Here is a 26609-nt window from a genome sequence, read left to right on the forward strand (position 1 = left end):
GCTTGTGAGGCAGGCACTTTACTCACTGAGCTATCTCCTCAGCCCCAGGGTGTCTTTTTGTTTGTTTGTTTGTTTTCTTCAAGGTGGAGTCCTGACACTCTAGTCCAGGCTGACATGGAATGCACTATGTAGTTTTAGGTTGGCCTCCAACTCTCAGCGATCTTCCTACCTCTGACTTGGAGTGCTGGGATTAAAGGTGTGCACCCCCACACCCTACCCGAACAACATTCCTGAAGAATGTGACTCTTGCACGGGAGGGCAGGAAAGTGTATGGGTCCACATGTCACGACTCTCCTAAGCAAGAAGGGTGCAGTGTGCACAGTCTGGGGAACCTACTCAAAGTCTGAAGATGGAGCTCAGTGGATAAAACACTTACCATGTAAACATAAGGATCGGAGTTCAACTCCCCAGCACCCACAATAAATGGTGGGTGGGCATGGTGGCGCATCTGTAACCCCAATCCTCAGGAGGTGAAGATAGGAAACTCCCAGGGAAGGTAGCTAGCTAGACTGGAATTAGCACTCTCTGGGTTTAAAGGAGAAACCCTGCCTCAGTAAATAAGGCAGAAAGAAATCAAGAAAACAATTCAAGCCAGGCGTGGGTGGCACATGCTTTTAATCCCAGCACTTGGGAGGCAGAGGTAGGATGATCGCCATGAGTTCAAGGCTACCCTGAGACTCCATAGTGAATTCCAGGTTAGCCTGGGCTAGAGTGAGACCCTACCTCAAAAAACCAAAAAAAAAAGAAAAGAAAAAAAATTCACTATGACCTCCACACACACGTGCATTTGTGCACACATACTCCTTAGACACACACACACATACAATACACACATACATGCACCAAGCTTGAAGGTTACATAACAAATCAGGCAGCTTTATTCCCGTGTTCTATGACTGGCTATGACTGGGGCAGGTTGCCAGGAACAAAGGGCTCTGAGGACCCGAGGAAAGTCACCTACCATGTGTGCATTCTGGGGTGATATCTTCAAAGAAGTACTGAGTTGCTTCGAAAGCAGAGTCTGGCTCATCCTGATCCGAGGAGGGCTCTGGAAAGGGAGGAGGAGGCGTGATTCTAGGGCCACGACTCCGTGCACATGGCTTGGATGATTCAAGAGAGCGACACAGCAGGGCAAACAGCCGAAGTCATCGAAGTGTGGCAGGGTTGCAACACAGAGGCGCCTTGAAGGCCTGCTGTCTCTAAGACCTTAGTGAGAGTTCACTCCATTTCTAACTCCACCTTCCTTCCCAACAGAATTTTACACTTACATACATGTCCTGTTACAATTCCCTCTCGGTGGGGGAATTTCCCAAGGCTTTTGGAACAGTACTTTATGAACGAATGTCTTGTACTAAAAGGCAGACGCCCCAACTTAGATTTACTTTCTATCTGAGCGTTAGTTTGCCCTCGCTGTTTAGTATCTGAGTCCACCCTTGCTTAAAACAACCCCAAGCCTTGGCAGCATGCCCACTTGATCCTGCCAATGGCAAAATGACTCCCGAAGACACAGATCTCAGCATGTCCCATGCTCATCTTCTCTCTCACAATCTTTGTACACTACATGTCACCAATTGATCCGCCCCCTGACCACCGCCCTTGCCCTTGCAGATGGCTGTGTGGTTTTCTATGAGCACAGCTCCTACTTGACAAGGTACATGACTACCGAGTCAATCACAGGCTAGTTCAGGAAGGCACCGGAACAGTCGCCGTTCTGGTTGTCCTTACTGACGCAATAAAAGCACACAGGTTACTCCAGGAGAAACGGTGTCAAGTCAGGATCTGGGTATTGGCACAAATGCCGCTCAGGACAGCTCACTCACCAGGCAACACGTGCATTTTGTACAGGAGTTTGAGTTTCTCTGTGAGGTCTCCATGGCATGCAGCACCTAGAAGTCACAGAAGAACCAGTGTGAAATGTGTCCTGTGTGCTAGTGATCTGTGTGTGTGTGTTGTGTGTGTATGTGTGCGCGCATTCATGTGTGTGAGACAGGATCTCTACAGAGCTGCCTCAGACTTGCTGGTCTGTGAATTTAGGAGTAATTCTCCTGCCATCTTCTCTCTCCTGCTGAGATTACAGCAACCCTCCAGAGCTTCTGGATTTTTTAAATGTTTTTTTTTAAATAAATATTTTTATTTATTTATTTATTTGACAGAAAAAGAAGTGGGGAGAGAGAGAGAATCTGGGTGTACCAGGGCTTCCAGCCACTGCAAATGAACTCCAGATGCGTGGACCCCTTTGTGCATCTGGCTAACGTGGGTCCTGGGGAATTGAACCTGAGTCCTTTGGCCGTGCAGGCAACCGCCCTAGCTACTAAGCCATCCCTCCAGCCCCGCTTCTGGATTTTATGCAGAGCCTGGTGATCCAAACTCGGGTAGTCACATTTGCCCGGCAAGTGCTTTTATCCACTGAGCCATTTCCCCAGTCCCAAACAGTCTCCGTTTTGCAAACTCAAGCCCAAAATACTATGTGGCCAAGGCATACTGGGGCTAAGAGTTCTGGAACCTGGAGGCTTGGTTTCAAATATGTTGTAACTTACCACATGGAATGGGAAAGTCGGCCTCTAAGTACCTGTTTTCCCACTGTAAGGTGAGAAGGCGACAGAAGAAATCTACAAGTGCCGGGCGTGGTGGCGCACGTCTTTAATCCCAGCACTCGGGAGGCAAGAGTTATGAGGATCCTCATGAGTTCGAGGCCACCCTGAGACTACACGGTGAATTCCAGGTCAGCCTGGACTAGAGTGAGACCCTACCTCAAAAAACAAAAAAAACCCACAAAACTCAAAAAGAAAGAAATAAATAAATCTACGAGTGATCTTGACATATGGATCTGATATATGCTGACTACCAGTTAATATGTACAAATTAGTGTGTACACTAAGATGTATTAACTGTGTAACTGATGAGGATGCTTTATACATGTACATTATATGTAATTAAACGTACTGAAGTAGTGACTTAGTAACTGAGCCTTAACATCCTAAATAGCTATGCAAGCTCCGACATAAAATAAAAAATATATTTGTGGGGCTGGAGAGATGGCTTAGCGGTTAAGCGCTTGCCTGTGAAGCCTAAGGACCCTGGTTCGAGGCTCGGTTCCCCAGGTCCCACGTTAGCCAGATGCACAAGGAGGCGCACGCGTCTGGAGTTCGTTTGCAGAGGCTGGAAGCCCTGGCGCGCCCATTCTCTCTCTCTCCCTCTATCTGTCTTTCTCTCTGTGTCCGTTGCTCTCAAATAAATAAATAAATAATTTAAAAAAATATATATATATATTTGTGATAACTTCCAATTCCTCATTTTAGAAATCCTTTTTAGATGTTTCTGAGTTCTCTTAATGTGTTTTTCATTTAGTTTATCCTAACCATCATTTAAATTTATTCTGTCATTATATCGTTACAGTTTCAATCACAAGAATCCCGTTTTTCCTTTAAAGGACACAATTGCTCCTGGGATCTGAAAATCTTTTGTAAATAGATATCATCTGAGCATCTAGTGAAAGATGAGCCCACTTAGGAAAGAGAAGAGAGAGAGGAAGGTGAAGACCCCAGGCTTGAGGGGTTCTGCTGGCCAACCTTCCCCTTCCCCTTGGGTTCTTGCCCACAGCTATCGCCTATGTGAATTCTGCAGCAGCACAGTTCTGAGGATCGTTCCAGAAGCAATGCCCTTTGGCTTACTCAGGTGGCAAGTAAAAGGACGAACTTTTGAGACAGATAATCCATCTACACCCTGGTTTCCTGGGAAACGTATCAGGGTTCTTCGATAATATCTTGCTTAAATATATTTTTTTATTAATTTCCAAGCACATAGAGAGAAGAGAGGTGGGGGAGGGAAGGAGAGTGGGCGCACCAAAGCCTCCAGCTGCTGAAGACGAATGCCAGGTGAATGTACCACTGTGCATCTGGTTTCACATCGGTACTGGGGAATCAAACCCAGGTCGTTAGGCTTTGCAGGCAAGTGCCTTAACCTCTGAGCCATCTCTCCAACCCTGATAATGTATTGTTGAGCTCATGCTGATAGTGGTCAAACTGAAGGAAAGCCAGATTATCCATGTATTATAGCCATTGACTACAAGCTTTCATGGTGTGTGTATGCATGTGTGCTTACGTGTGTGAGCATGTGTGTGTAGGTCCAGCTGCACATGTGAGTGTAAGCATGTAGAGGCCAGAGGTTGCTGCGTGTCTTCCTCAGGGACTCTCCTCTTTTACTTAATGAGGCAGGGTCTCTTATAGCCTAGGGCTAGCCGATTCGGCTCCTTGCTGGCCAGTTGGCCTCGGGAACATCCTGTCTCGACCTCCTGAATGCGGGCATTACAAATGCTGTGGTCACTCGGCACTTACATGGGTGTTAAGGAGCTAACACAAGTCCGCACAACTTTACAGTAAGCACTGCAATCACTAAGCTACATTCCCAGCAATCTTATAACCAGTGTGCAAACCTCCTATGCACTTCTCTGCCTTCTAGGTTCAGCCTGGGGACCCCAAGGACAGCTCCCACCCCACCCCAACCGTGCAAGAGGGTCACACCCTTACTTAGCCCAGAGACAAACTCGCGGAAGTTAATCAAGGAGTCCCCGTTCTCGTCTAATAGCTGGAACAAGCGGGAGGCCAGGACATCCGAGTGGGTGCCGCAGGCCCAGGGGAAAAGAAGCGCAAACATGCCCTTGAACTGCTCGAAGTCAATGCGGTACTGTTCCAGGTAAGGCAGGCTGGGGTCGTGACGGTCCAGCGCGTTGCTGCTCCCGCCCCAGTAGCAGCTGGTTAGATGTTCGGCCTGAGAAAGAAGAGATAGTGTGGCTAAACAGGGTGATGATTCTTGCTCTCTACAGCCGCAAGTCCCGCTGAGTATTACCCTAGTCACACGGCAGCAAATCTACAAACGTGAGGTCTTCAGTAAGTCAGAGCTCCTCTCTGACTTCAGTGAGCCTATCATGTTCTTTCCGTGGAGTCCTGGCTCCCATCTTCTCTGGGACCCAGAGGCTCTCTTTATGGTTATGAGACCCACTAATAACTGTCTTAATAAAGCTATAATTCCTTTTAAAAATACTTTATTAATTTGAGAGAAAAAGGCATATATATATATATACACATACATGGAGAGAGAGAGAGAATGGGAATGACAGGGCCTCTAGCCACTGTAAATGAACTCCAGACACATGTACCACCTTGTGAATCTGGATTACGTGGATACTGGGGAATTGAACCTGGGTCCTTAGGCTTTGCAGGTATGCACCCTAACGGCTAAGACATCTCTCCAGCCCTAAAGCTGTCATTCTAAAAGGGCAATTCACCTCAGCTGCCCTAATGGAACCCGCCTGCTTGCTCTCCATCTCTTTCCTCTTTTAGTTTTCCGGTGGCACACACCTCTAGTAAGCTCTCTAGGTGAGAAACCACTATGGTGAGGAGAACATTGATGCAGGCTCCCGACGCTGTCCCTGGAAAGCAGGAGGCCTCTCCACTAAGGAGGCCATGTGACCCTGGAAGAAGTATCATTCCACTCTAGACAGACCCCAGAGATAAAGTGTCTACGTGGAGAGCCACACCCACACGGGTCTTTCCAACTAGTCATGGTTGGCAGCGGGGAAGACCAGAGGTGACGAGAGGGGGCTCTATTTTATACTTTTCTCCCTGCTGTACCATCCGAGTATTTCACTGTAAGTGTACACACATGTTCAACACAAAACGTGCTTCCAAAACACGTCTTTCTCTTTTCCTTAATGGTTCTGAAAAAGGTGGGAGTCAGTGGTGAGCATGAGTGCTCAGTTATACTCTCAGAAAAGGTGCACAGAGACCGGGGAGATGGCTCAGTGGTTAAAGGAGCTTGCTGGCAAAGCCCGCTGGCCTGGGTTCGATTCTCCGGTACCCACATGAAGCCAGATGCACAAAGTGGTGCATGCATCTGCAGTCTGTAGTGGCAAGAAGTCCTAAGATGCCTGTGCTCTCTCCTCACAAGTAAACAAGCACAAATATTAGGAAAAGAAGAATTGGGTATGGGAGAGATGGCTCAGTGGTTAAAAGTACTTGCTTGCAGAGCCTGATGGCCCAGGGTTTGGTTCCCCAGCCCCCACGTAATGCTAGATGCACAAAGTGGTGCATGCATGCATCTGGAGTTCATTTGCAGGGGCAGGAGGCCCTGGAGCACACACATGCTCTCTCTTTCTTTGCAAATAAATATTTTGTAAAAGAATCAGGTCAAAGCAATCACCTTTATTCACTGGAAGTTGTAGATAACAAGCTAAACAAAGAAGGCATGAGGTGGAAACGGGAGCAGGGAGAAGGCTGAAGGGAGAGACTCAGCTGCTGTCTTGGCAGAGGGAAGGAAACAGTCTGGAAGTTGCCCTGGGCTTTGAACAGCTGCATTCATGACGGCATGGGGACATCAGTGGGAGAGACAGGGTCGTGGAGGAGGGCCCGGGGCTGGCCACAGGTTGTGCCTACTCTGAACTATCATGGGTGGGTAAGCCCCTGTGGATAGAACTGTACAGACCCCATTAGCTGAGTGACATCAGTCAATAGAGTTTCCCCAAGTCACTCTGAGCCAGATCCAAGTCTGGGTGCCGGCCTTGCTAAAGCGCTCACAACACCCTTCTCTCCCACAGAAGCAAACAGTTCTCATAGACGTCTCCCTTGTTCCTAATGGGATCCCACAGGCCATCATGGGGTGGGGGGGGGGGGCGGGGAGGACACAGGAACCAGTTTGTAAAGTCTAAGATGTTAGACAAACGGGTCCTGAACTGCATTTCCCATAGTTGACCACAAGGGTGCAGCCTTTCACTATCTCACTGAAATTTATTCCAAATCCTCAGGAGTGGACTCAGCCGGGATTCAGAGTCTCAAGGGCTTGCCTCACAGCATCAGGACCAGTGTTTGATTCCCAGTATCCATGAGAAAATGCTTAGCTTGGCGGCACTTGCCTGAAATCCCAGTGCTTGTGACTCAGGATTCCTGGAGCCCACGGCCAGCTATTATAGGCTAATTGGTGAGCTCCAGGTCATTGAGTCTCAAAAGGAGGTGGATGGAATCCCTGAGGGTGACAGCTGAGCTTGTCTTTTGGCCTCCACACATGCATGCATATGCGCAACAGCAGCCAAATCAAAGCCCAAGCAGTAAGCTCTTTGGGGAAGTGCCTATTTCTTTCTCTTTTTAAAATATTTTATTTATGAGAGAGAGAGAGAGAGAGAGAGAGAAAATAGGTCTGCTAGGGGTTCCAGCAACTGCAAACAAACTTCAGACACACTTTCCACCTTGTGCGTATGGCTTACATGGATCTTGGGGAATCGAACCTGGGTCCTTTGGCTTTGCAGGCAAACACCTTAATTGCTATGCCATCCCTCCAGGCCTGAAAAATGCCTGTTTCATTCCTTTGTCTCTGCAGGAAGATATACCCAAATTGGCTTTTTAAAGGACTAACATGTCTGTCAGGCTGCCTTACACACAGTAACGACTCAATATTTGTAGAAATGAAAGAAAGCCATTTAAAGTAGTCAAGAGACTTAAGAAAGCATCCATAACTGAACTCTCGCTTGGGATTCCACGGTACCACAGATTCCCTCCCATCCTGACTCCATCCAGGAGTCTCAGCACCTCTTTACGGGTGACGTTTCGGGAACTTGTGTTTGTCAACGCACCCTTAGGCAAGGTTTCTGAGTGGGAGAATAGCTAGCCTCTTTCAAGCACAGTCCCAGGAGCAAAGCGGCACACCGCCAGGGCACAGAGCGCAATGCACGGAGGCGTAGGCAAGACCCAGTGTCAGCAGCCTCATGACCTGGGGTTTCTGCACCATCAGCCCTGGGTTTGTTCTTGGAAGTCCCTAAGGTCCACCCCCCTTGTCAACTGTCACAGTTCCTTCTCTGCTCTATTCCTGGTCTTGCTATTCCCAGGGGCTTCTCCCAATGCTGGTTACTTGCCTACATCGGCAATTTTATCCCTACACCCCAACCAACTTGGGGAGCAGACCCCTGCTGGTCTCCAGCATCCCTGGATATAAGTTATCTCATTTGGATCTTTCCCTGCCTTTCTGAAACAGAAGGACCTCCACCGTTATAAATAACTGACTTACACTAGTGTGGAGGTCAAGCTAATTGGCAAAAGGCTAATCTTTTGCACAGGCTAAGCCTGGGGACATGGATGACCATGCGCCTTGGGTGGGGCTTCTGGAAAACTCACAGCTTCTCCAAAGATTTCCTGGTAAACATACACAAACAGCTCGGGTCTGAGGAGCAAACGCACAATGCCTTATGCTCAGACTGCCTGAAGCTGACTAGATGCTGTGAGTACAGCCAGTTTGGGGAACACTAGAGTGCACCCCCGATTCTCCATTCAATCATAGTTGCATATTGTGTGTTCACTTCGTGTTTATCCAAACACTGCTGGAAGGCGCACACACGCTCGCAATTTTCGACAGGCACGTAACATAATACTGAGGAGCAGGCAAGTGCTGTCACCCTTAGGTGCTGGATAGAGGCTGGTGGGGTGCCGTTGCCCACTCTGCGGGCAGTGCTGCCGCTGTGCAAAGCCACCTAATCAGCCTGGGAATCTTGACAACCTCAGTCCCTCTGGACATCCAAGTCCTCACCAGGACAAAGTAGGAGTCACATTTCATTGATAATTTATCTATCAATTCAGCATTCATACACTTGGCAGGCCAGCCTGAGGGGAAAGAACTTTACCAAGCGTGTGGAACAGAAATAAATATGACCATGGTGCCCTCTAGTGGCAAACAGACAAGTGGTCCAGGGTGAACCCTTGCTTCCAAGCTCAATCTCTAAGAACTCAATGTTCCTTCATGTTTTCTCCCATACTATCTTTGCACTGCTCAAAACACCCACATTTAGCTATCCTGTTTGTTGTGTTTTGCCTGTATATGGGTCTAATGTATATCAAGCCCTTGAACTTTGGATCCCCTTAATTCTCAAGTACTGGAATGCCAGGTTTAAATTTAGTTCTGAAAGCAAATTAGAGGTTGTGATTACATTGCCCCTTTGTTTAAAAAGATTTATTTTTACTTATTTATTACACACACACACACACACACACACACACACACAGAGAGAGAGAGAGAGAGAGAGAGAGAGAGAGAGAGAATGGATGCATCAGGGCCTCTAGTAACTGCAAACAAACTCTAGACGCATGTGCCACCATGTGCATCTGGCTTACGTGGGACCTGGAGAATCAAATCTAGGTCCTTAGGCTTTGCAGGCAAGTACCTTAACCACTAAGCCATCTCTCCAGCCTAAAAGGTTTTATTTGTTTGTTTGTTTGTTTTGTTTTCTGAGGTAGGGTGTCACTCTAGCTCAGGCTGACCTGACATTCACCATGTAATCTCAGGGTGGCCTCAAACTCATGGTGATCCTTCTACTCCTCCTCCCAAGCACTGGGATTAAAGGTGTGCACCACAATGTCTGGCTACTGAAAGGTTTCTTTTAAATGTGTCCAATTACCACCTTTAAACCTATGATGTCAATAATGACAGTTGTGACAAAATATTTTTCTCTAGAAGAAAATCCTCACATTGCTTTAGGTACTATTTTCTTTTTTAACATTATTTTTACAAGCTTATGTATGTGGTGCTGGTATATGTGTTTGCATGTGTGGACAGTGTGTGTGTGTGTGTGTGTGTGTGTGTGTGTATGCAGGTGCATGAGTGTGGGGTCAACACTGGGTATTTTCCACAATTGCTCCCCACCTGATTTTTTAAGGTAGCACCTCTCATTGAACCTAAATTTTACTGATTCATTTAGATTAGCTGGTTAGCGCACTCTAGGGGTCTCCTCAGGATTTGCTATGTAGGAACACACCCAGCTTCCAGGAACATGCCCAGCTTTTACATGGGTGCTAGGGACTTGAACTCAGGTCCTTACGCTTATATGGCAAGCACTTTATCTATTGAACCATCTCTCCAGCCCATGTAATGTTTTCCACTAAGGATTAATGCAGGTAGGTGCTCAATCATAAAATGGAAATTTCATAAACTTAAGCAGTGATGCTTTTCCATAGATATCTACACCGCTTTTGTCATGAGGCTGTGAAGTGTTCCCAACAAAGGTCTGTATGTTGAAGACTTGGTCTCTAGCTGGTGAATTCAATTATTGAGAGATGATTGAATAATGAGGCTCTGCCTTCATCAGTGGGTTAATCCACTGTTAAGAGTTTCTGATGGCATTATTGAAATGTTTGTTTCAAGAAAGAATCTCCTAGCCCAGGCTAACCCAGAGCTCACTCTGTGGTCCCAGCTGGCTTCAAATTCACAGGGATACTACTACCTCAGTTTCCTGAGTGCTAGGATCAAAGCCATGCCTGGCTTGCATCACTGAAATGTGATGGAAGAAAACATCCAGGTTGAAGTCCTAGTTGAGAAAGTGTGTGACAGGGAGTGGGGGTGTTCTAGAGACTAAGACTTGTCCTGCGCCCCTCCCTTGATTTTATTTGTTTCCTGGATGTCATAAAGTGAGCAGCTTTCCTTTTACATGCCCTTTCTCCATGATGCTCTGACTCGCCAGGGCCCAGCAACAAAACAGCTGGCTGTCCAGGGGCTAGAAAACCTCTCAAGCCAGGAGTCCAAATACATTTTGCCTCGTTTTACATTGCCATGTTCTGAGACTTGTCACAGCAGTGAAAAGTCTAACACAGCTTTATTCCTCTTATAGCTACATATTATTTCCTCAAGGGTGCTTCCAGCTCATTAGAGAAAGTATTAGTCACAGAAACTTCAGGCAGAATTTACGGTTGACTCCCATTGCTTTAGAAAGCAACATCCTATTTTCTAAGGTTCAAGAATAAAACTACCATATTACAAACTAGAACATCAGCTTAAATTAGTGATCATTATCAGGGTTTTTTTTTTTTTTTTTTTTTTTTTTTTAAGGAAGGGTCTTGCTGTAGCCCAGGCTGACCTGGAATTTACTAAGTAGTCCAGGCTGGTCTCAAACTCACAGTGATCCTCCTACTTTGGCCTTCTAAGTGCTGGAATTAAAGACATGTACCACCATATGTGGCATTTTATTTTATTTTTTTCAATGCTTATTTATGAGAGAGTGAGGGAGGAAGAGGCAGATATATAGAGAGAAAGACTAGGCACAACAGGGCCTCTAGCCACTGCAAACAAAGTCCAGATGTGTGCGCCACCTTGTGCATCTGGCTTACATGGGTCCTAGGGAATCAAACCTGGGTCCTTAGGCTTCACAGGCAAGCACCTTAACTGCTAAGCCATCTCTCCAGCCCCTATTTTGTTTTTTCATACTAGGTACTGCAACTTTGGACTTCCAGCTCTCTCTCTCTCTCTTCCTAAGCATGAATGTGAAGATACATGGGATCCCTTAATAACTAATCAGAAAGATCAAGAGCTCACCAAATAATCAACACGGACCCTTTCCTTCTTTTGAGTGGGCCTGAATTCATGTCGACACTCACCTTGAAAAGAGCATAAAGTTCCTCTAGCTCGTCGATGGTAAAAGACGTTTCCGTCACAATGGTCCGTACCTGCCAAAGGAATTAGCATGCTGAACTTCACATGTCCAAAAGACACCATGGAGGGAAAGCCCCTGACGTCTCCAGCTGTCCCCTCAGTCCTGCCAAGCTAGGTCCGATGAGCCGGCTGGGGTGGGAACAAGAACGGAGAACGCCCGCCCTTGCTGCTCATCAAAGAACTCACCACGTTGCGTTTCGTGGTGTCCTCCAGGGTCTGAATCACTTTCAGTCTCTGCTTGAATCTCATCTGCTCAATCAAATCTGCCCGAATCGTCCCAAATTTCTAGAAGGGAGCAACAGTGACATTTCTGAGAAAGCTTGCTGAGGTGCATGCAGCGTCGCATCTGCAGGTGGATGGGAGGATGTCTTCACATCCAGAATAAGTGACTGACTCTTCCCCTGACAGCCACATAGGCTGTCCTTTCACTTATGCTTGAAAGCCATCTAGGGACCATGTAACGATGGTCTGCAGCTGCTCATGCAACCCAGCAGGAGAAGAGAATTGCAAAGTCAAATGCGTCTTCTTTGAGTTGACAGCGCTTTGAGAAGGTTTAACTGAGGCTGTACTTGAAAGGAGAAAATACCGAATTAGAGTTGATTATTCCACGAGGGAGGTTAGGAAAAATGCTTGTCTGAGACTCTCTACTCCTTCTAAAACATACGTTTGTCTGGTTCAGAAATCCAGGCGGACATGCTGGGAGCCAGGCAGCTCTCTAATCTCCAGGATGCCTAGCATTGCCTGTGTGTTTTCTGAACTCACTTTCAAAAGGCAAGCGAGTCGTCTTATCTGAAGGTAGAGCAAGGGACAAGTAGCCAGGGGTGGTGGCGCACGCCTTTAATCCCAGTACTTGGGGAGAGGCTGAGGTGCAAAAAATCACTGTGAGTTCGAGGCCAACCTGGAACTACACAGCGAGTTCCAGGTCAGCTTGGGCTAGAGTGAGACCCTCCCTTGAAAAGCCAAAGAGAGAGCGAGCGAGCGAGAGAGAACAAACATGTAAAGCTCAAGATTTTAAATAATGTAAAAGAAAAGCCAGGAACCTCTGCTTAAAGCATGAGGCGTAACCCATGGAAACAATGTTAAACATATTTAAAAGTTAGGGCTGGAGAGATGGCTTAGCAGTTAAGAGCTTGCCTGTGAAGCCTAAGGACCCCGGTTCGAGGCTCGGTTCCCCAGGGCCCACGTTAGCCAGATGCACAAGGGGGTGCACGCGTCTGGAGTTCGTTTGCAGTGGCTGGAGGCCCTGGCACGCCCATTCTCTCCCTCCCTCTCTCCCTCTCTCTCTCTCTCTTTCTCTCTCTGTCTCTTTCTCTCTGTGTTTGTCACTCTCAAATAAATAAACTAAAAGAAATTTTTTTAAAAGTTAAAGGAAAAGTTAACAGGTAACATCAAGGGTTGACAAGTGCAAGCTGTAATTAGAACACCCACCCACTGCTTGCTGGAATATCAACAATTTCGGAAATTTGTCAGTATCTTTTAAATCTCAACAGATATACTATTGATGACTCAGAAACCCTACTCGACCGGAAGTGCGTGTACAGCTGCAGGCCTTGGAATTTCAGCCTGTGTAAGGTGCGCAAGGACAGTTCTGCCTGGCTCGGGTTTTAGAAGGACTGTAGGCCTCGCAGTTGAGCTACGCTATGTCTCTGGGTCGATACGCAGAAAGTAGGGGCTCCAGGAATCCCCAGCATTGACACGAGATCTGAATGCTTCGGCACCGTTTCTAAGTTTCCACTGTCGTCTAACGTCTTCTAGATCGAGGCAGGCGAACATAGGGAATAGTTTAGCACCAGCAACACTGCTTGGCTTGAACGGTATACATACTATTCTCCTATATGTACTTGTGGGGAGCCCGGGACCCCCACTTGTGCTGAGCTGCAGGTGTACCCCACTCCTTACAATGAGCCAGGTTCCTCTTCTCCTTGCCAACCATTCTTTGTGATCATTTCCTATTCAAGTATGTCCTTAGATGGATCTGGGATCAAAACAGCAGGGGACATCCAGTCTGGACTGGTTTTGGGCACATGAGCAGTAAAGCAAACTGTCCTCTAAGTGAATTTCTGGGAAGAAACCCTCGTTTACCATGTTATGCCCATGAAGAGCTGGGTGTACATATGACTGAAATCTGATGCATCATGGGAAGGAACATGTGCAGGCAAGAAAATGTTATGTAACTCAAACCTGTCAATCAAACCAGAGGACCACCCACACTGTGACCCTAGCGACTGATCTCTCCTCTCCTAAGGAAGAGGGGGGCCCCTGGTCTACTTCCTAGAGTCCTTGGGTACTTGGAAGACACTTATACTCACCACTCTACCAAACACACCACATGCTGCCACACTTGGATTTTATATGGATTCTAGGGATCCAAACTCAGGTCCTCATGCCAACATGGAAAACACTTTATTGTTGAGCCATTGCTCCAGCCCAGGAGAACTTATATATATTATATATATAAAATATATATATGGAACAAAGCAGGCCACCCATGGTGGTTGCTTTAAGCTCATCTAAGGCAACGTGGGACCCACAGAAATGAGCCAGGCAGCTGGGTGTGGTGTCACATGTTTATCCTCCCAGCACATGGGAGGCTAAGGTAGGGGCATAGCCAGTGAGTTTGAAGCCAGCATGGGACTACAGAGTGATTTCCAGGTCAACCTGGGCTATAGTGAGAACCTGCCTCAAACAAGCAAGCAAGTAAACCAACCAACCAACAAACAGTGACATGGAAGCAAGGAAGTACCCCCAAACAACTACCCTGTGCTGCAAGACCAGCTAAAGCAGGCTGTGATAAAAACCAAGACAGCTGGGCATGGTGGCACATGTCTTTAATCCCAGCATTTGGGAGGCAGAGGTAGGAGGATCGGATTGTCGTAAGTTCAAGGCCACCCTGAGACTCCATAGTGAATTCCAGGTCAGCCTGGGCTAGAGTGAGACCCTACCTTGAAAAGCCATAAACAAACAAACAAACCAAAAACACAAAAACCAAGACAGATGTATTCCCAGGCAGAGAACAGAAGCTGCCTTGGGGTCCTGCAGTGGGGTACTTGACAGCTAAAGATTCCCCGTTAGAGAAGCGGGAACCATCTCTAGGTGGTGGCGAAGTCACGTCTCTTTCTCCTTAGCAATGGGCAAAGCGCCAGCCTCGGCATGATGCAAGCATTTCTGTAGTCACGAATCAAGCTCCACCTCCTGACCTCTCTTACCTTGGTCCAGAATTCTCTTAACAATAAAAGTTCAGGGGTGCTTAGAAGAACAACCGTGTGCATAATAAACCTGGGCTTACAAGTTATGGGCTCTTTCTTTGAAAGAATACGTCCTCCAAAATTTCTGAGAGTGTTATCTAAAAGTCCTAGGGAAATTGTCTTTGTTTGATACATTAGGATAATAACCAGTGTTAAAGATAGTGAGATATGTTGTGAGTTCAAGGCCAGGTCAGCTTGCGCTACAGGCTCCCTTAAAGAAAAACAAACCAAACCAAACCAAAACAAAAAAAAAAGTAGTGAAATGAAACAGAAATTCTTACTCTGTGATAGAGAAAATAAATTATGAGAGAGTGAGAAAGAGAGAGAGAGAATTAGCACATTGGGACCACTGCAACTGAACTCCAGATGTGTGTGTCACCTTGTGCGTATGTGTGACCTTGTGTACTTGCATCACATTGTGCTCTGGCTTACGTGGGATCTGGAGAGTCAAACATGGATCTTTTGGCTTTGCAGGCAAGTGCCATCTCTCCAGCCCCGAAATTTTATTTTATTTTATTTACTTGAGAGAGAGAGAGCGAGAGAGGCATATCAGGGCCTTCAACCACTGCAAATAAATCCAGACACATGTGCCACCTAGTGCATATGGCTTACATAGGTCCTGGATAATTGAACCTGGGTCTTTTGGCTTTGTAGGCAAGCACTTTAACAGGTAAGCAATTTCTCCATCCCAATCTTTTTTTTTAATGCATGTGTATGTGTGTGTGTGTGTACAATAAGGAGGCCAGAGGACAATTTGGGGTGTTGATCCTCAGAAACATTATCCACCTTTCCTTTCTTTTTCATTTTTCTTTTTTTTTTTGAGGCAGAGTTTCTCATTGGCCCGGAGGTCAGCAGTTAGGCTAGATGTTCTGGCCAGTGAGCTCTAGGGACTCTCCTGTCCAGTCTCTGCCACTGGAGCACTGGGCGACAAATGAACACCACACTTGGCATTTTAACGTGGGTTTTGTAGCTCAAACGCAGGTCTTCACGCTTGCAAGGTAAGCACTTCACCAAATGAACTAGCCCCAACCTGAGCTAATGTGTATGGTTGCTAGACAGTGTGTGTGCCAGGAGTAGGAAATCACCGTTTCTGATCTACTGATGCAAATTCACTTCTAGCATTCTATGAAAATAACCAGACATGTGACAGAAAGACAGGACCTTAATCTACCAATAACTTAATCGTGGACTTCCCAGCCTCTAGAACTGTGAGAAATAAGTTGTTATTGTAAGGTTTGGGCGTGACCAAGCCACGCAAACCACTCTGAGGCAAAGATGGAAGATTTTATTCAGGAAAAGCCCAAGCTGCCAGGATGGACTCTCAAGAGTGGAGCGCAGCCAACCTGAGATTCTAGATAATGGGCTTTACAGGGCTCTTCAGTTGGGGAAAAGCAAGGAAGGGAAATGTTGAGTAATAATAATAATAATAAAAGGTTTCTTTAGGGGAGATCTAAGACAGCCAGGGTGTGACACCAGAACAGTGACCAGGTGACTTACAGGAAATCATGACCTGGTGGGAGGGCACTGTTAGGCAAGGAAGGGATAATGGCTGGGCAGTTCCTTGAGGAATGTGGATGACCCACTTCCTTGTAAGTCTGTTGCCATCCTTCTGTCTTTGGTGACTCCATTTTGGGGAGCCCATCCTGACCCAACAGTTATTCTTTATAAATGAGTTAGTCTGTGGCATTCTGTGATAGTACCAGGAAACAGAATATTAGTAATTTTCCTGTTGCTGTGACAAGTATCTGACAAAAGCATCTTATGGAAAGAGGGTTTATTTCAGCCTGCAGCTGAGGGGTGGGGGTACAATCCCTCATGGTGTGTAAGGCATGGCAGCAGGAACATGAAGCAGCTAGTAATGTTGCATCTATATTCAGGAGGCAGACAGTGATCAGTGCGCAGCTACTTCTGCCTGTTTATACAGTCCAGGACCTCAGGATGGTGCCACGCATTTAGCGTAGGTCTTCCTACTTCACACCAATCAATCTAATCTAGAAAAATCCCTCATACACATGCATAGAAGTTTGCTTCCAATGGCGATGCTAAAGCCTGCCAAGATGGCAGACAGGTTAGCAAAGGCAATGTGGGGGAAAGAGACTGTGGGACTTGTTATGCCCAGTTCTCGGCACCCACAGTGACCACCAAGGAGAACCAAACAGGTATACAAGGGCAAAGAGCTTTATTTAGGGCTTAAACTCTGACTCTTGACTTGACTTCACCAACCAAGAGTAGCCAGAGGGGAGGGTTTTTATAGGGATTTGGACAAAGAAGAAGGGGATGGGTACATGATTGGTTGATTTAAACAGTAACTGCACTTGTACTCTTCTGATTGGCTTAGGATATTGACAGGCAAAGTAGGGAGGGCAGGAGCTACGTAATCTGCATTGTGATTGGCTAAGCAAGAGGCAGTAACATTTGTATGCTTCTGATTGGCTGGGGCAGAAAGGCCGAAGGGACAAGTCTTGGGCAAGTCTCAGGCATATCCTGGGCATGTCTGTCTTTCCTAACCGTATGTCAGGGCTGTTGTTGCCCTCTGCTTAAGCGGGAACTTGACATTTAGGCTTGGCCAGGATGGTGCCCTACTGAAGCCTGTCAAGGCGTCAGTTGAGTCTCTGGGTCTTTCAGGACTCCCGTGCAGCTGAGCCCTTGTGGAAACCCTAGGGCGCCGTCACCACACAGCTGGGCCCTACCTCGTAGGAAGTTGCGATGAGTCTGAAGATGTCCACCGCAGGGTAGGGCTCCACATCGTCACTGAGCAGAGAGTGGAGGTGAGGGATGGGCGGCAGAGTGCTGTCCTTGTTGGTCACACTGTCCAAGTACCTGAGAGAAGAAGGGAACCAGGAGTCACTGGAGATGAAACAGGGATTGCTCCATTTTAATCCGCAAGCTCTGCATTTCAAAATGAAAACACAGATTGTCTTGGTTCCATTTTTTTTCCCTCTTTGTGGGCTAAGCCGAGGCCCTTGTGCACCCTAGTCAAGCGCTCTACCAGTGAGCTAGGATCCCGGCCGTTTCAACTCTCTGAGACAGAGTCCCATTAACTTTGAACGTGGGACCCTTCTGCTTTGGCCTTCTGAAAAATCAGGGGTGACATATGTGTAACACCAAGCCCAGCCAGGATTTTCCTAAAAACAGAAGGAAAGCTGGGCGTGGTGGCACATGCCTTGAATCCCAGCACTCGGGAGGCAGAGGTAGGAGGATCGCCGTGAGTTCAAGGCCGCCCTGAGACTCCATAGTGAATTCCAGGTCAGCCTGGGCTACAGTGAGACCCTTCCTTTTAACCCTCCCCCCCCAAAAAAAAACAGAATGAAGAAAAAAAATCATATGCAAATAAACCCTCCATCAAGGACAGCAGTGGACATTCAGCAGTTAATTCATTGGAGACGTAAATCTCTTGAGATGGAAGAGAGAGAGAAAGTGCTGGAAGAGGAGCAGAGGCGGTGGGGAGGGCAGCCTCCAGACTGTACCTTCCCAACACAGTCATGGCCTCGCCGTCGTCCTTGCAGTTCAACAGCTTGTCCACGTTGGCGTCCAGCACGGCGAGGGCCAACTGGAAGATCACCTTGATCCCTTCGTAGAAGAAGCAATCCACGACCACCACTGCACTCTCGAAAGGCATCACGCTGAGAAACAGCGTGAGGAACCAAGACAGCGAGATGGTAGAAATCACACCCAGGTCCTGCATGCAGTCGTACAGCTGTGGGACATAGTCTCGTGCCAGCTCCTCAAAGACCCCTTGATCCACCAGGGCACCTGAGGCAGGAGGGACAAGTAATGGTACAGGTGAGCCCTGCACCTCTGACTGAAGAACCCACATCCCGGAGCTTGAGCATGAGAACTCGGCCTGGCGGGCAGGTCCCTTTCTGCTAACCGGACTGGAGAAGTGTCCACACAGATGGGTCACCAGGCTCGTTCTGGCTGTCTCTTCTCCCTCAGGAGTGTGCCGATCACAAAAGAACAATGACATGACAACAATAAGGAAATAATTGGAAAAGCCAATTTTCAATGTTTTCTTGACATAGCTATTTTTGCTGTCATACAGTGTTTAGTTTAGACATGAATTATATGTCATCACTCCAAATGTACCTACCTCTAAGCAGCATGTGTGTATGTACTTATGTGTATATATATAAACTAGAGTATGGGTGTGTGTTTATACTGTATACATGTGTGGCCCCAAGATATGAATCACTTATAAAGTTGTTTTTATAAATTTAAAGACATTCCCATTGTACACATATTTGATCAGCTTACTGGCATTTTAAGAGAACATTTTTTTGGTAAATCATATTTGTGTACAAAAGTTTAGAAACACAGACAGAACCCAAGAAGGAGGCATACAGTACACATTATGGTATGCCAGCAATGAAAAGTTTCTCCTGCCAATATAAATGTCTAATTCTTTTTTAAAAATATATTTAATTAATTAATTTGAGAGAGAGAAGGGGGCGAGAGAAATAATGGGCATGCCAGGGCCTCCAGCCACTGCAAACGAACTCCAGATGCATGCCCCCCCTTGTGCATCTGGCTTATGTGGGTCCTGGAGAATCAAACTGGAATTCTGTGGCTTTGCAGGCAAATGCCTTAACCACTAAGCCATCTCTCCAGCCCCCAAAAGTCTAATTCTTAAAGAGAGGATACGCGGTAACAGCAATATTCAATGGCTGCTAGTTTTACAAAGAATCTCTTTGTAAAATATGCCTCCATAGGCTGAAGAGATGGCTTAGTGGTTAAGGCACCTGCCTGCAAAGCCAAAAGACCCAGATTCAATTCGCCAAGACCCATGTAAAGCCAGATGCACAAGGGGGTGCATGCATCTGCAGTTCGTTTGCAGTGGCTAGAGACCCTGGCATGCCCATTCTTTCTTTTTCTCTCTTTCTCTGAAATAAATAAATAAACAAATAAATAAGATATTTAATAGCCGGGCGTGGTGGTGCACGCCTTTAATCCCAGAACTCGGGAGGCAGAGGTAGGAGGATCAACGTGAGTTCGAGGCCACCCTGAGACTACATAGTGAATTCCAGGTCAGCCTGAGCCAGAGTGAGACCATACCTCGAAAAACCAAAAAAAAAAAAAAAAAAAAATTTAAAAAAGCAAATATGCATTCACAGTTTATTTATTTATTTGATGGGGGGGAGAGGAAGAGGCAGATAGAAAGAGAGAATGGGCAAGCCAGGGCCTCCAGGCACTACAGATGAACTCCAGACACATGTGCCACCTTGTGCATCTGGCTTTACATGGGTACTGAGGAATTGAGCCTGGGTCACCTACAGTTCCTCCTGCTCTGGAATTTCCATCAAGGCAGAGTGCAGTCATTGGACTTCTGTCAGCTGATGATGCTGACTGGAAATGGTGTCACAGCTGGTACCACACATGTGGTAATCTTCATTGTCAACTCAACCAGATATGAAATCACCTAGGAGACACACTCCGGGGCCTGCCTGTGAGAGTGTTTTCAGAAGCGTTTAACGGAGGTAGAAGACCCAGCAGGAGGTGGGCAGCCGCAGCAGGAGCTGAGCAGCAGCATTCATCCCTCTGCTTTCCTGACGATGGCTTCAAGCTGCCTCACGCCTGCTGCCGCGTCTTCCCTGCCGTAGCGGGCAGAACCCTCACACTGCGGCCTAAACCAACCCTTCCTCCCTCAAGTTCCTTTTGTGTCACAACAATAAGAAAAAAAAAAACAGCCAATAAAATGTTAAGATCCTCTTGCTGACGAGACCCACGTACCGACAACTCTGGTGTTGTAGTAATCGGGGAGCATGCGCTCGCACAAGGCCACGAGCAGCCAGAACGCCTCCTCCTCCTTGGCGTAAAGAAGCAGCACGGAAGTGACGATGTTCATGGCCTAATGGGAGGAGAGAGGATGCCGTCAACCACACTCTGGACACATCAAATACATTCCAACAGATCAGCCATCTTGCCGACCCTAAAAGAAAATTTACTGAGGCATTCTCATAGGTGCCAGCAAACTCCTTCTGTGCAAAGGCAGCAAAGTAAGTTTAGGCTTTATATGCCACAGAAACTACAAATATTCTTCCGAGTTTTGTTACGCTTAAGAGCCTTTAAAATGTAGTAACCAGGGACCTGGGGAGATGGCTTAGTAAGTACTGTTTGCCACTCAAGCATGAGGACCAGAGTTCAGATCACCAGTGTCCACATAAAAGTATGACAGGGCCCACAATCCCACTGCTGGACTCCTGGGACTTACTGGCCAGGCAATCTAGTGGCATCATGAGCTCCAGGCTCAGCTAGGGACTGTCTCAAAACAATCAGATGAAGAGCACTTGAACAAGGCCCCCAGTGTCGACCTCTAGCCGTCACACTCAGACATGCGCACGCTCCCTACGTACACCTGCAGGGCCATACACACACAAATATACATACACAATAAAAACAGTAAAAATCAAGCCGGGCGAGGTGGCGCATGCCTTTAATCCCAGCACTCGGGAGGCAGAGGTAGGAGGATCACCGTGAGTTCGAGGCCACCCCGAGAGTACATAGTGAATTCCAGGTCAGCCTGAGCCAGAGTGAGACCCTACCTCGAAAAACCAAAAAAAAAAAAAAAAAAAAAAGTAAAAATCAACCAGGTGTGGTGGTGCACACCTTTAATCCCAGCACTAGGGAGGCAGAGGTAGGAGGATGGGAATGAGTTTGAGACACCCTGAGACTATATAGTGAATTCCTGCTCAGCCTGGGCTACAGTGAGACCATACCTTGAACCACCCCCACAAAACAAAACAAAACAAAAAAAATCATACTTTAATCATGAGTCCCAGAGCCAGTCACTGCTAAGGGTCATCTTTAGCTCCACTGGCTGACACTAACATGCAAGGCAAGTCCTTCTTTCAAATTTCTTGCCCAAAGGCTGCTTGACAAAACTTGCTATCTGTTGAAACAGTTCTTAATCCTTAACTCAGTGTAGATAAACATCTCCTTTTAGCTTTCCACAAAGGTTTCTATAACTAAGTACACTTGGCTCCAGGCTGTCCTCAGAGAACAAAGAAACTTTTCAGAGTTGAGGTATTCCCTTCTTCCCATCTGGGTAATGATGGCCATGATAAGGAAAGGTAATTTACATTCTGAAGTAACCTTGTTTTATTAAAAGATATTATCAGAGAGCTCATAACTACTCAATAGCTCAACTACTTTAATTGTCCCTTAATTTAAAAAAAATAACCAAAGATCAAAAGAACAAAGTGAATTCTATTATATTCAAAGCCAAACAACTCTTGAACTTCTTTTGATCTTCTAGAAACCAGCAGTTTTTCATCAGACGCCTAAGGATAAATTCTAAAACAGGTAGCTCAGCCTAAAAGACTCTTTCTTGCAAGTCTTAGATTTACCCTAAGTGACATTGTTATTAAAATTCCACCTGAGGATGAACTTGTCCATTCTAGCCCATGATCGTGGTCATAATTCCTTAGGAGTTTAGTAAACACATTTTTTCAAGGTTTTTCAAGGTTCTTCTTTGTTAGAGGTATTACATTCAGGGTCAGGGTGACACTGTAGTGAAAATCCTCACAGGCCTTAAATGCTGGTATCAGGAACAACAAAAAAAAAAAAACCCCAAATATGTAGAAGTTAATCAACTGGGGGGTATACATAAAAAGTGCTATTCAAATGTGGCACAAGGAGACAGGAAAGTATATGTGTATATATTTTAGGAGGGAAATGAAAGTATATGTGTGTACAAGAAGATAGAGGTGTGTGTGCACGTGCGTGTGTAACACTTAAACCTCCTTCCGCTTTTACATCGGGGTGGTCAAGGAGAGCCTGGCTGATAATGTGATCTCTGAGTCTAAGTCATATTATCTTAAAACTTCCAAAATTGTCACTTATGCATTAGTAGTTGTTTTGGTGATATATAAGCAATATTTTTATTATGTTAAACATTTAATACGTATTAAAATATAGCCCTGGCGAACACTGCAGAAGAGGGGAAGGAAAGAACGTAAGTGCTCTGGCAGGGCTGGTGTTAGGGAGTATTGGAAGGCATTTCATCCCCACAGGAACTGACTGGTGCGTCCAAGATTCCACGGAGACTACTGGGACCCCTCCCCCTGAAGGGGACCCTCAGGAGAATGAGGGTGGGGGAGAGATGAATGAGAGGATAATGTGATGGGACTACAACCATTTTGTAGTATATTCATATATTAAAGTTTCCAGTTTTAAAAAATGACCCTAACATAATTATTTATTCAATAATATGACTGCTTAAGAAGATGCAAAGCACAGGCCTGGGAAGATGGCTCGGTCAGTAACTGCGTTCACCTCAAGCTTGAGGACCTGGGTTCGATCCTCAGGACCCACGTGAAATCCTGGGCGTGGTAGCATGTGCCTATAATCCCAGTGCTAGGGAGGCAGAGACAGCTGGATCCCCAGGGTGACTGGTCAGCTAGACTAACCTAACAGGTGAGCTCCAGGCCAGCGAGAGACCTTGTCTTAAACGAGGTGGGTGCCATTTCTGAGGGACAACATCCAAGGTGGTCCCCTGGTCTCCACATGCAGGCATGTGCAGGCACATCCACGCGCACCCATCTATATTACAATCACCCATAACCACTTACACACACACATGAAAAAAAAAAGGAAAGAAAAGGTGTACAGTAAGAACAAGAGGGAGCGGGCGTGGTGGTGCACACCTTTAATCCCAGCACTCAGGAGGCGGATGTAGGAGGATCACTGTGAGTTCGATGCCAGCCTGAGACTACAGAGTGAATCCCAGGTCAGCCTGGGCTAGTGAGAAAAACCTTCAAAAAACCAAGAAAAGAAAGAACAAAATGAACAAGAGTGATCATCCCTAATGGAATGCTCTCAAACTGGGTGCACTTCCTGCTTCTAGGCTGGTGTGAGGGGCAGGCCAGCTCCAGAGAAGGTGCCCTGGCCGCTGGCTCCTCTCTCAGTGTGGCAGTTCTCAACCCAGGAAGATTGGTCTCCTCAGGGGACATCCGCAATGTCTAGGGGCGACTTTAGTCACCATGGTGGGGAGCTCTACCATCATCTGGTGGACAGGAGCCGGGATGTTGCTAAACATCTTTCAAACTACAGGACAGCATGGAAAATCGTGTAAGAGAAACTCAGTAGCAGAGGCCAGTAAGTTAAAAAGGAGATATAAAGGGAAGAGAAAGGAAGGGAGGAGGGTACTTAATAGGTTGGTATTGTATATATGTAAGTAGAATGATTGCGATGGGGAGGGGATATGATGGAGAATGGAATTTCAAAGGGGAAAGTGGGGGGGGGTATCACCATGGGATATTTTTTATAATCATGGAAAATGTTAATAAAAATTGAGAAAAAAAAATCGTGTAAGTGTCCAGGCTGGGACATGCCAGAGCATTTGCCATTATCTACTGGCGAATGAAACAAAATACCATTTTATTTATTTATTTATTTTTTTCAGTATAAACTCATTGACATTTACCTGGCAGTAGCCTATGTTGGGATTCCGAAAAGCGTAAGCTGTTAAGACTCTCCTCAGAGCTGCGATGCCCATTTCATTCTGGAAAGCTGGGTGCTCTGGAAGCGAGCGGTGTAAGTCTCTCTCAATCTCTTCAGTGGCGAGATTATACTTGCCCATGGACTTCTCCACCAGGTCTTCATAATACCCTGGGTGTGTGGCCTTTTCATTGATGGCCCCTGGGAAACACAGAACAGATTTAATATCAAAAGAGCAGAAGTGTTGCCCTTCGGTCCATAGCCATGGCTGAATGGCTACCTCTGCACTTTCCTACCATGCAAGGGAAATCTGCAACATAACAAGTCACACATTTCTTCATATTCTGTTCACAAAATCTCTCTAAATTAATTATGCTTACCCCTCTAGCCTGTGCTATCTCACTCTCCACTGGAGAACCTATTTGCTTTTTATAGAAGGCAATGCGAACTGAGGACAACCGAAATCTATCAACAAGACAAGAAAAGACAGCTGACTCCGTGTCAGGAGATGAGACTCCCACCACCACCACCCCGTACATCAGCTAGTGCTCGGGTGAAAACTGGCGAGATGAGCAAGAGCGCTGCTTCCATGGTGTGCCTGACAACCTGCGCCAGGGTGACGGAGACAATGAGGACACTCAAGATGCACCAAAGCAGAAATCCAGAAGCTGCTGAGAGCTCAATACCAAAGGAGACTTAAAGCACACCCAACGCTAATGGAAACTTAAAAGCACACCCACAAAGGCTCCGGGAATTTCACAGAAGACAGGGTGGAAAGACTGTAAGAGCCACGGGGAGGGAGGGAACATCCAGAGGCATTGCCCCCTCCACAGTGACTGACCTCTGCTCTCAGAGCTCATAACCCACAACCCCATGGGGAATAGCAGCAACCCCACCGAAGAGGACCCTCTGTGGAATGGGGGCAAAAGGAAGGAAATGATGGTACTAACACAGGATGTGTCCATGCAAAGTTTCTACTTCCTAAAAAAAAGTCCCATGAGCCGGGCATGGTGGCACACGCCTTTAATTCCAGCACTCGGGAGGCAGAGGTAGGAAGATCACTGTGAGTTCAAGGCCACCCTGAGACTCCATAGTGAATTCCAGGTCAGCCTGGGCTAGAGTGAGACCCTACGTTAAAAAACCAAACCAAACCAAACCAAACAAAAAAGTTCCATGGATGTGGTGTATTTCAATTATATTTAGACTGATTAATTTTTTGGGTGGGGGGAGACTTGATGCTTCAGGGCCTCCAGCCACTGCAATCAAACTCCACACACATGTGTAACCTTGTGTGTTTGCATCACCTTGTATGTCTGGCTTACGTGGGACCTGGAGAGTAGAACATGGGTCCTTAGGCTTTGAAGGCGAGTGCCTTAACTGCTAAGCCATCTCTCCAGCCAATAGACTGCTTAAGTTTTACCTGTTGGCCTCTTTCAGTTTCATATCAAGGTGGCTACTCAACCTCTCCCCTCTCCAAGGGAGAGGTTTCCAGTTCAGAAAACTGTATTAAAGGCTTTAATCCCAGCATTTGGTATGCTGAGGTAAGAAGACTGCCATGAAGTTGAGGCCAGCCTGAGCTACAGAATGAATTCTAGATCACCCTGTGTGAGAGTAAGACATAGTCTCAGACAGACAGACAGATGGACAGACAATCCTGTGTTTCAACAAACTTCCACATATAGTCCTAAAGGTGTGCTTAGGAAAGGATGAGATCAGAAGGTGAGTCCCTGCCTTGCCATCACTCCCTTTAACCATAGCAACTTGGCTTTTTTTTTCTGGGTGGGGGGAGGTTGTTAAGATTTGACTTGGAAAAAGAATCTCCCCTTCAAAATAACTGAAAACTGTTTGCTAAAGGGTTAGCTGTGAAGGACTTGAGTAGCTATGGGAGAGTGGAAGGAGATCAGAATAACTGAAGACCTTGTAAGATTGTGGGCAGTAGTGTGTGTCTTCCTAGTAATGTTCAACTCTGACTCCTGATGGGAGATCCTTAGGTGGGAGAGGTGGAGATCCAGAGTTGAGCTGGGTATCAGTGAGTTGAGATATCTGTGCTAGGAATATTGGAGACAAAAATACTCTGTATGAAAATGTCTGTCTAAGTTTAAATATAAACTTATATTGTTATTAGGAAAACCAACTATTCCCAGGCAGAAGTATGAAATTGGACCCTCACCTCACATCACATCCTCAAGTCAACACAAACCATATCAAACACTAACATCAACAGAGTTCTTTTTAAAAAATTTTTTTGGTTCATTTTTATTTATTTATTTGAGAGTGACAGAAAGAGAGAGAGTAAGAAGCAGAGAAAGAGAGAGAATGGGCGCGCCAGGGCTTCCAGCCACTGCAAATGAACTCCAGATGCGTGCGCCTCCTTGTGCATCTGGCTAAGGTGGATCCTGGGGAATCCAGCCTCGAACTGGGGTTCTTAGGCTTCACAGGCAAGTGGTTAGCCACTAAGTCATCTCTCTAGCC

At 46.4% G+C, this 26609-nt stretch overlaps 1 protein-coding gene across 1 annotated transcript in view; it reads right to left on the minus strand.

Annotated features, from left to right (window-relative positions):
- Tbc1d9 (TBC1 domain family member 9) overlaps positions 1-26609 on the minus strand; it is a 148333-nt gene that overhangs the window by 15676 nt on the left and 106048 nt on the right. Inside the window, exons 10-18 of the mRNA XM_045131032.1 lie at positions 24124-24338; positions 20430-20547; positions 18170-18455; positions 17393-17522; positions 11644-11742; positions 11403-11471; positions 4527-4767; positions 1821-1886; positions 962-1048 (exon numbers count right to left, since the gene is read on the minus strand). Coding sequence (XP_044986967.1) covers positions 962-1048; positions 1821-1886; positions 4527-4767; positions 11403-11471; positions 11644-11742; positions 17393-17522; positions 18170-18455; positions 20430-20547; positions 24124-24338 — 1311 coding nt within the window. The remainder of the gene's footprint in view (positions 1-961; positions 1049-1820; positions 1887-4526; positions 4768-11402; positions 11472-11643; positions 11743-17392; positions 17523-18169; positions 18456-20429; positions 20548-24123; positions 24339-26609) is intronic.

The sequence above is a fragment of the Jaculus jaculus genome, chromosome 12, assembly GCF_020740685.1.
Source record: "Jaculus jaculus isolate mJacJac1 chromosome 12, mJacJac1.mat.Y.cur, whole genome shotgun sequence".
Taxonomy (NCBI): Eukaryota; Metazoa; Chordata; class Mammalia; order Rodentia; family Dipodidae; genus Jaculus; species Jaculus jaculus.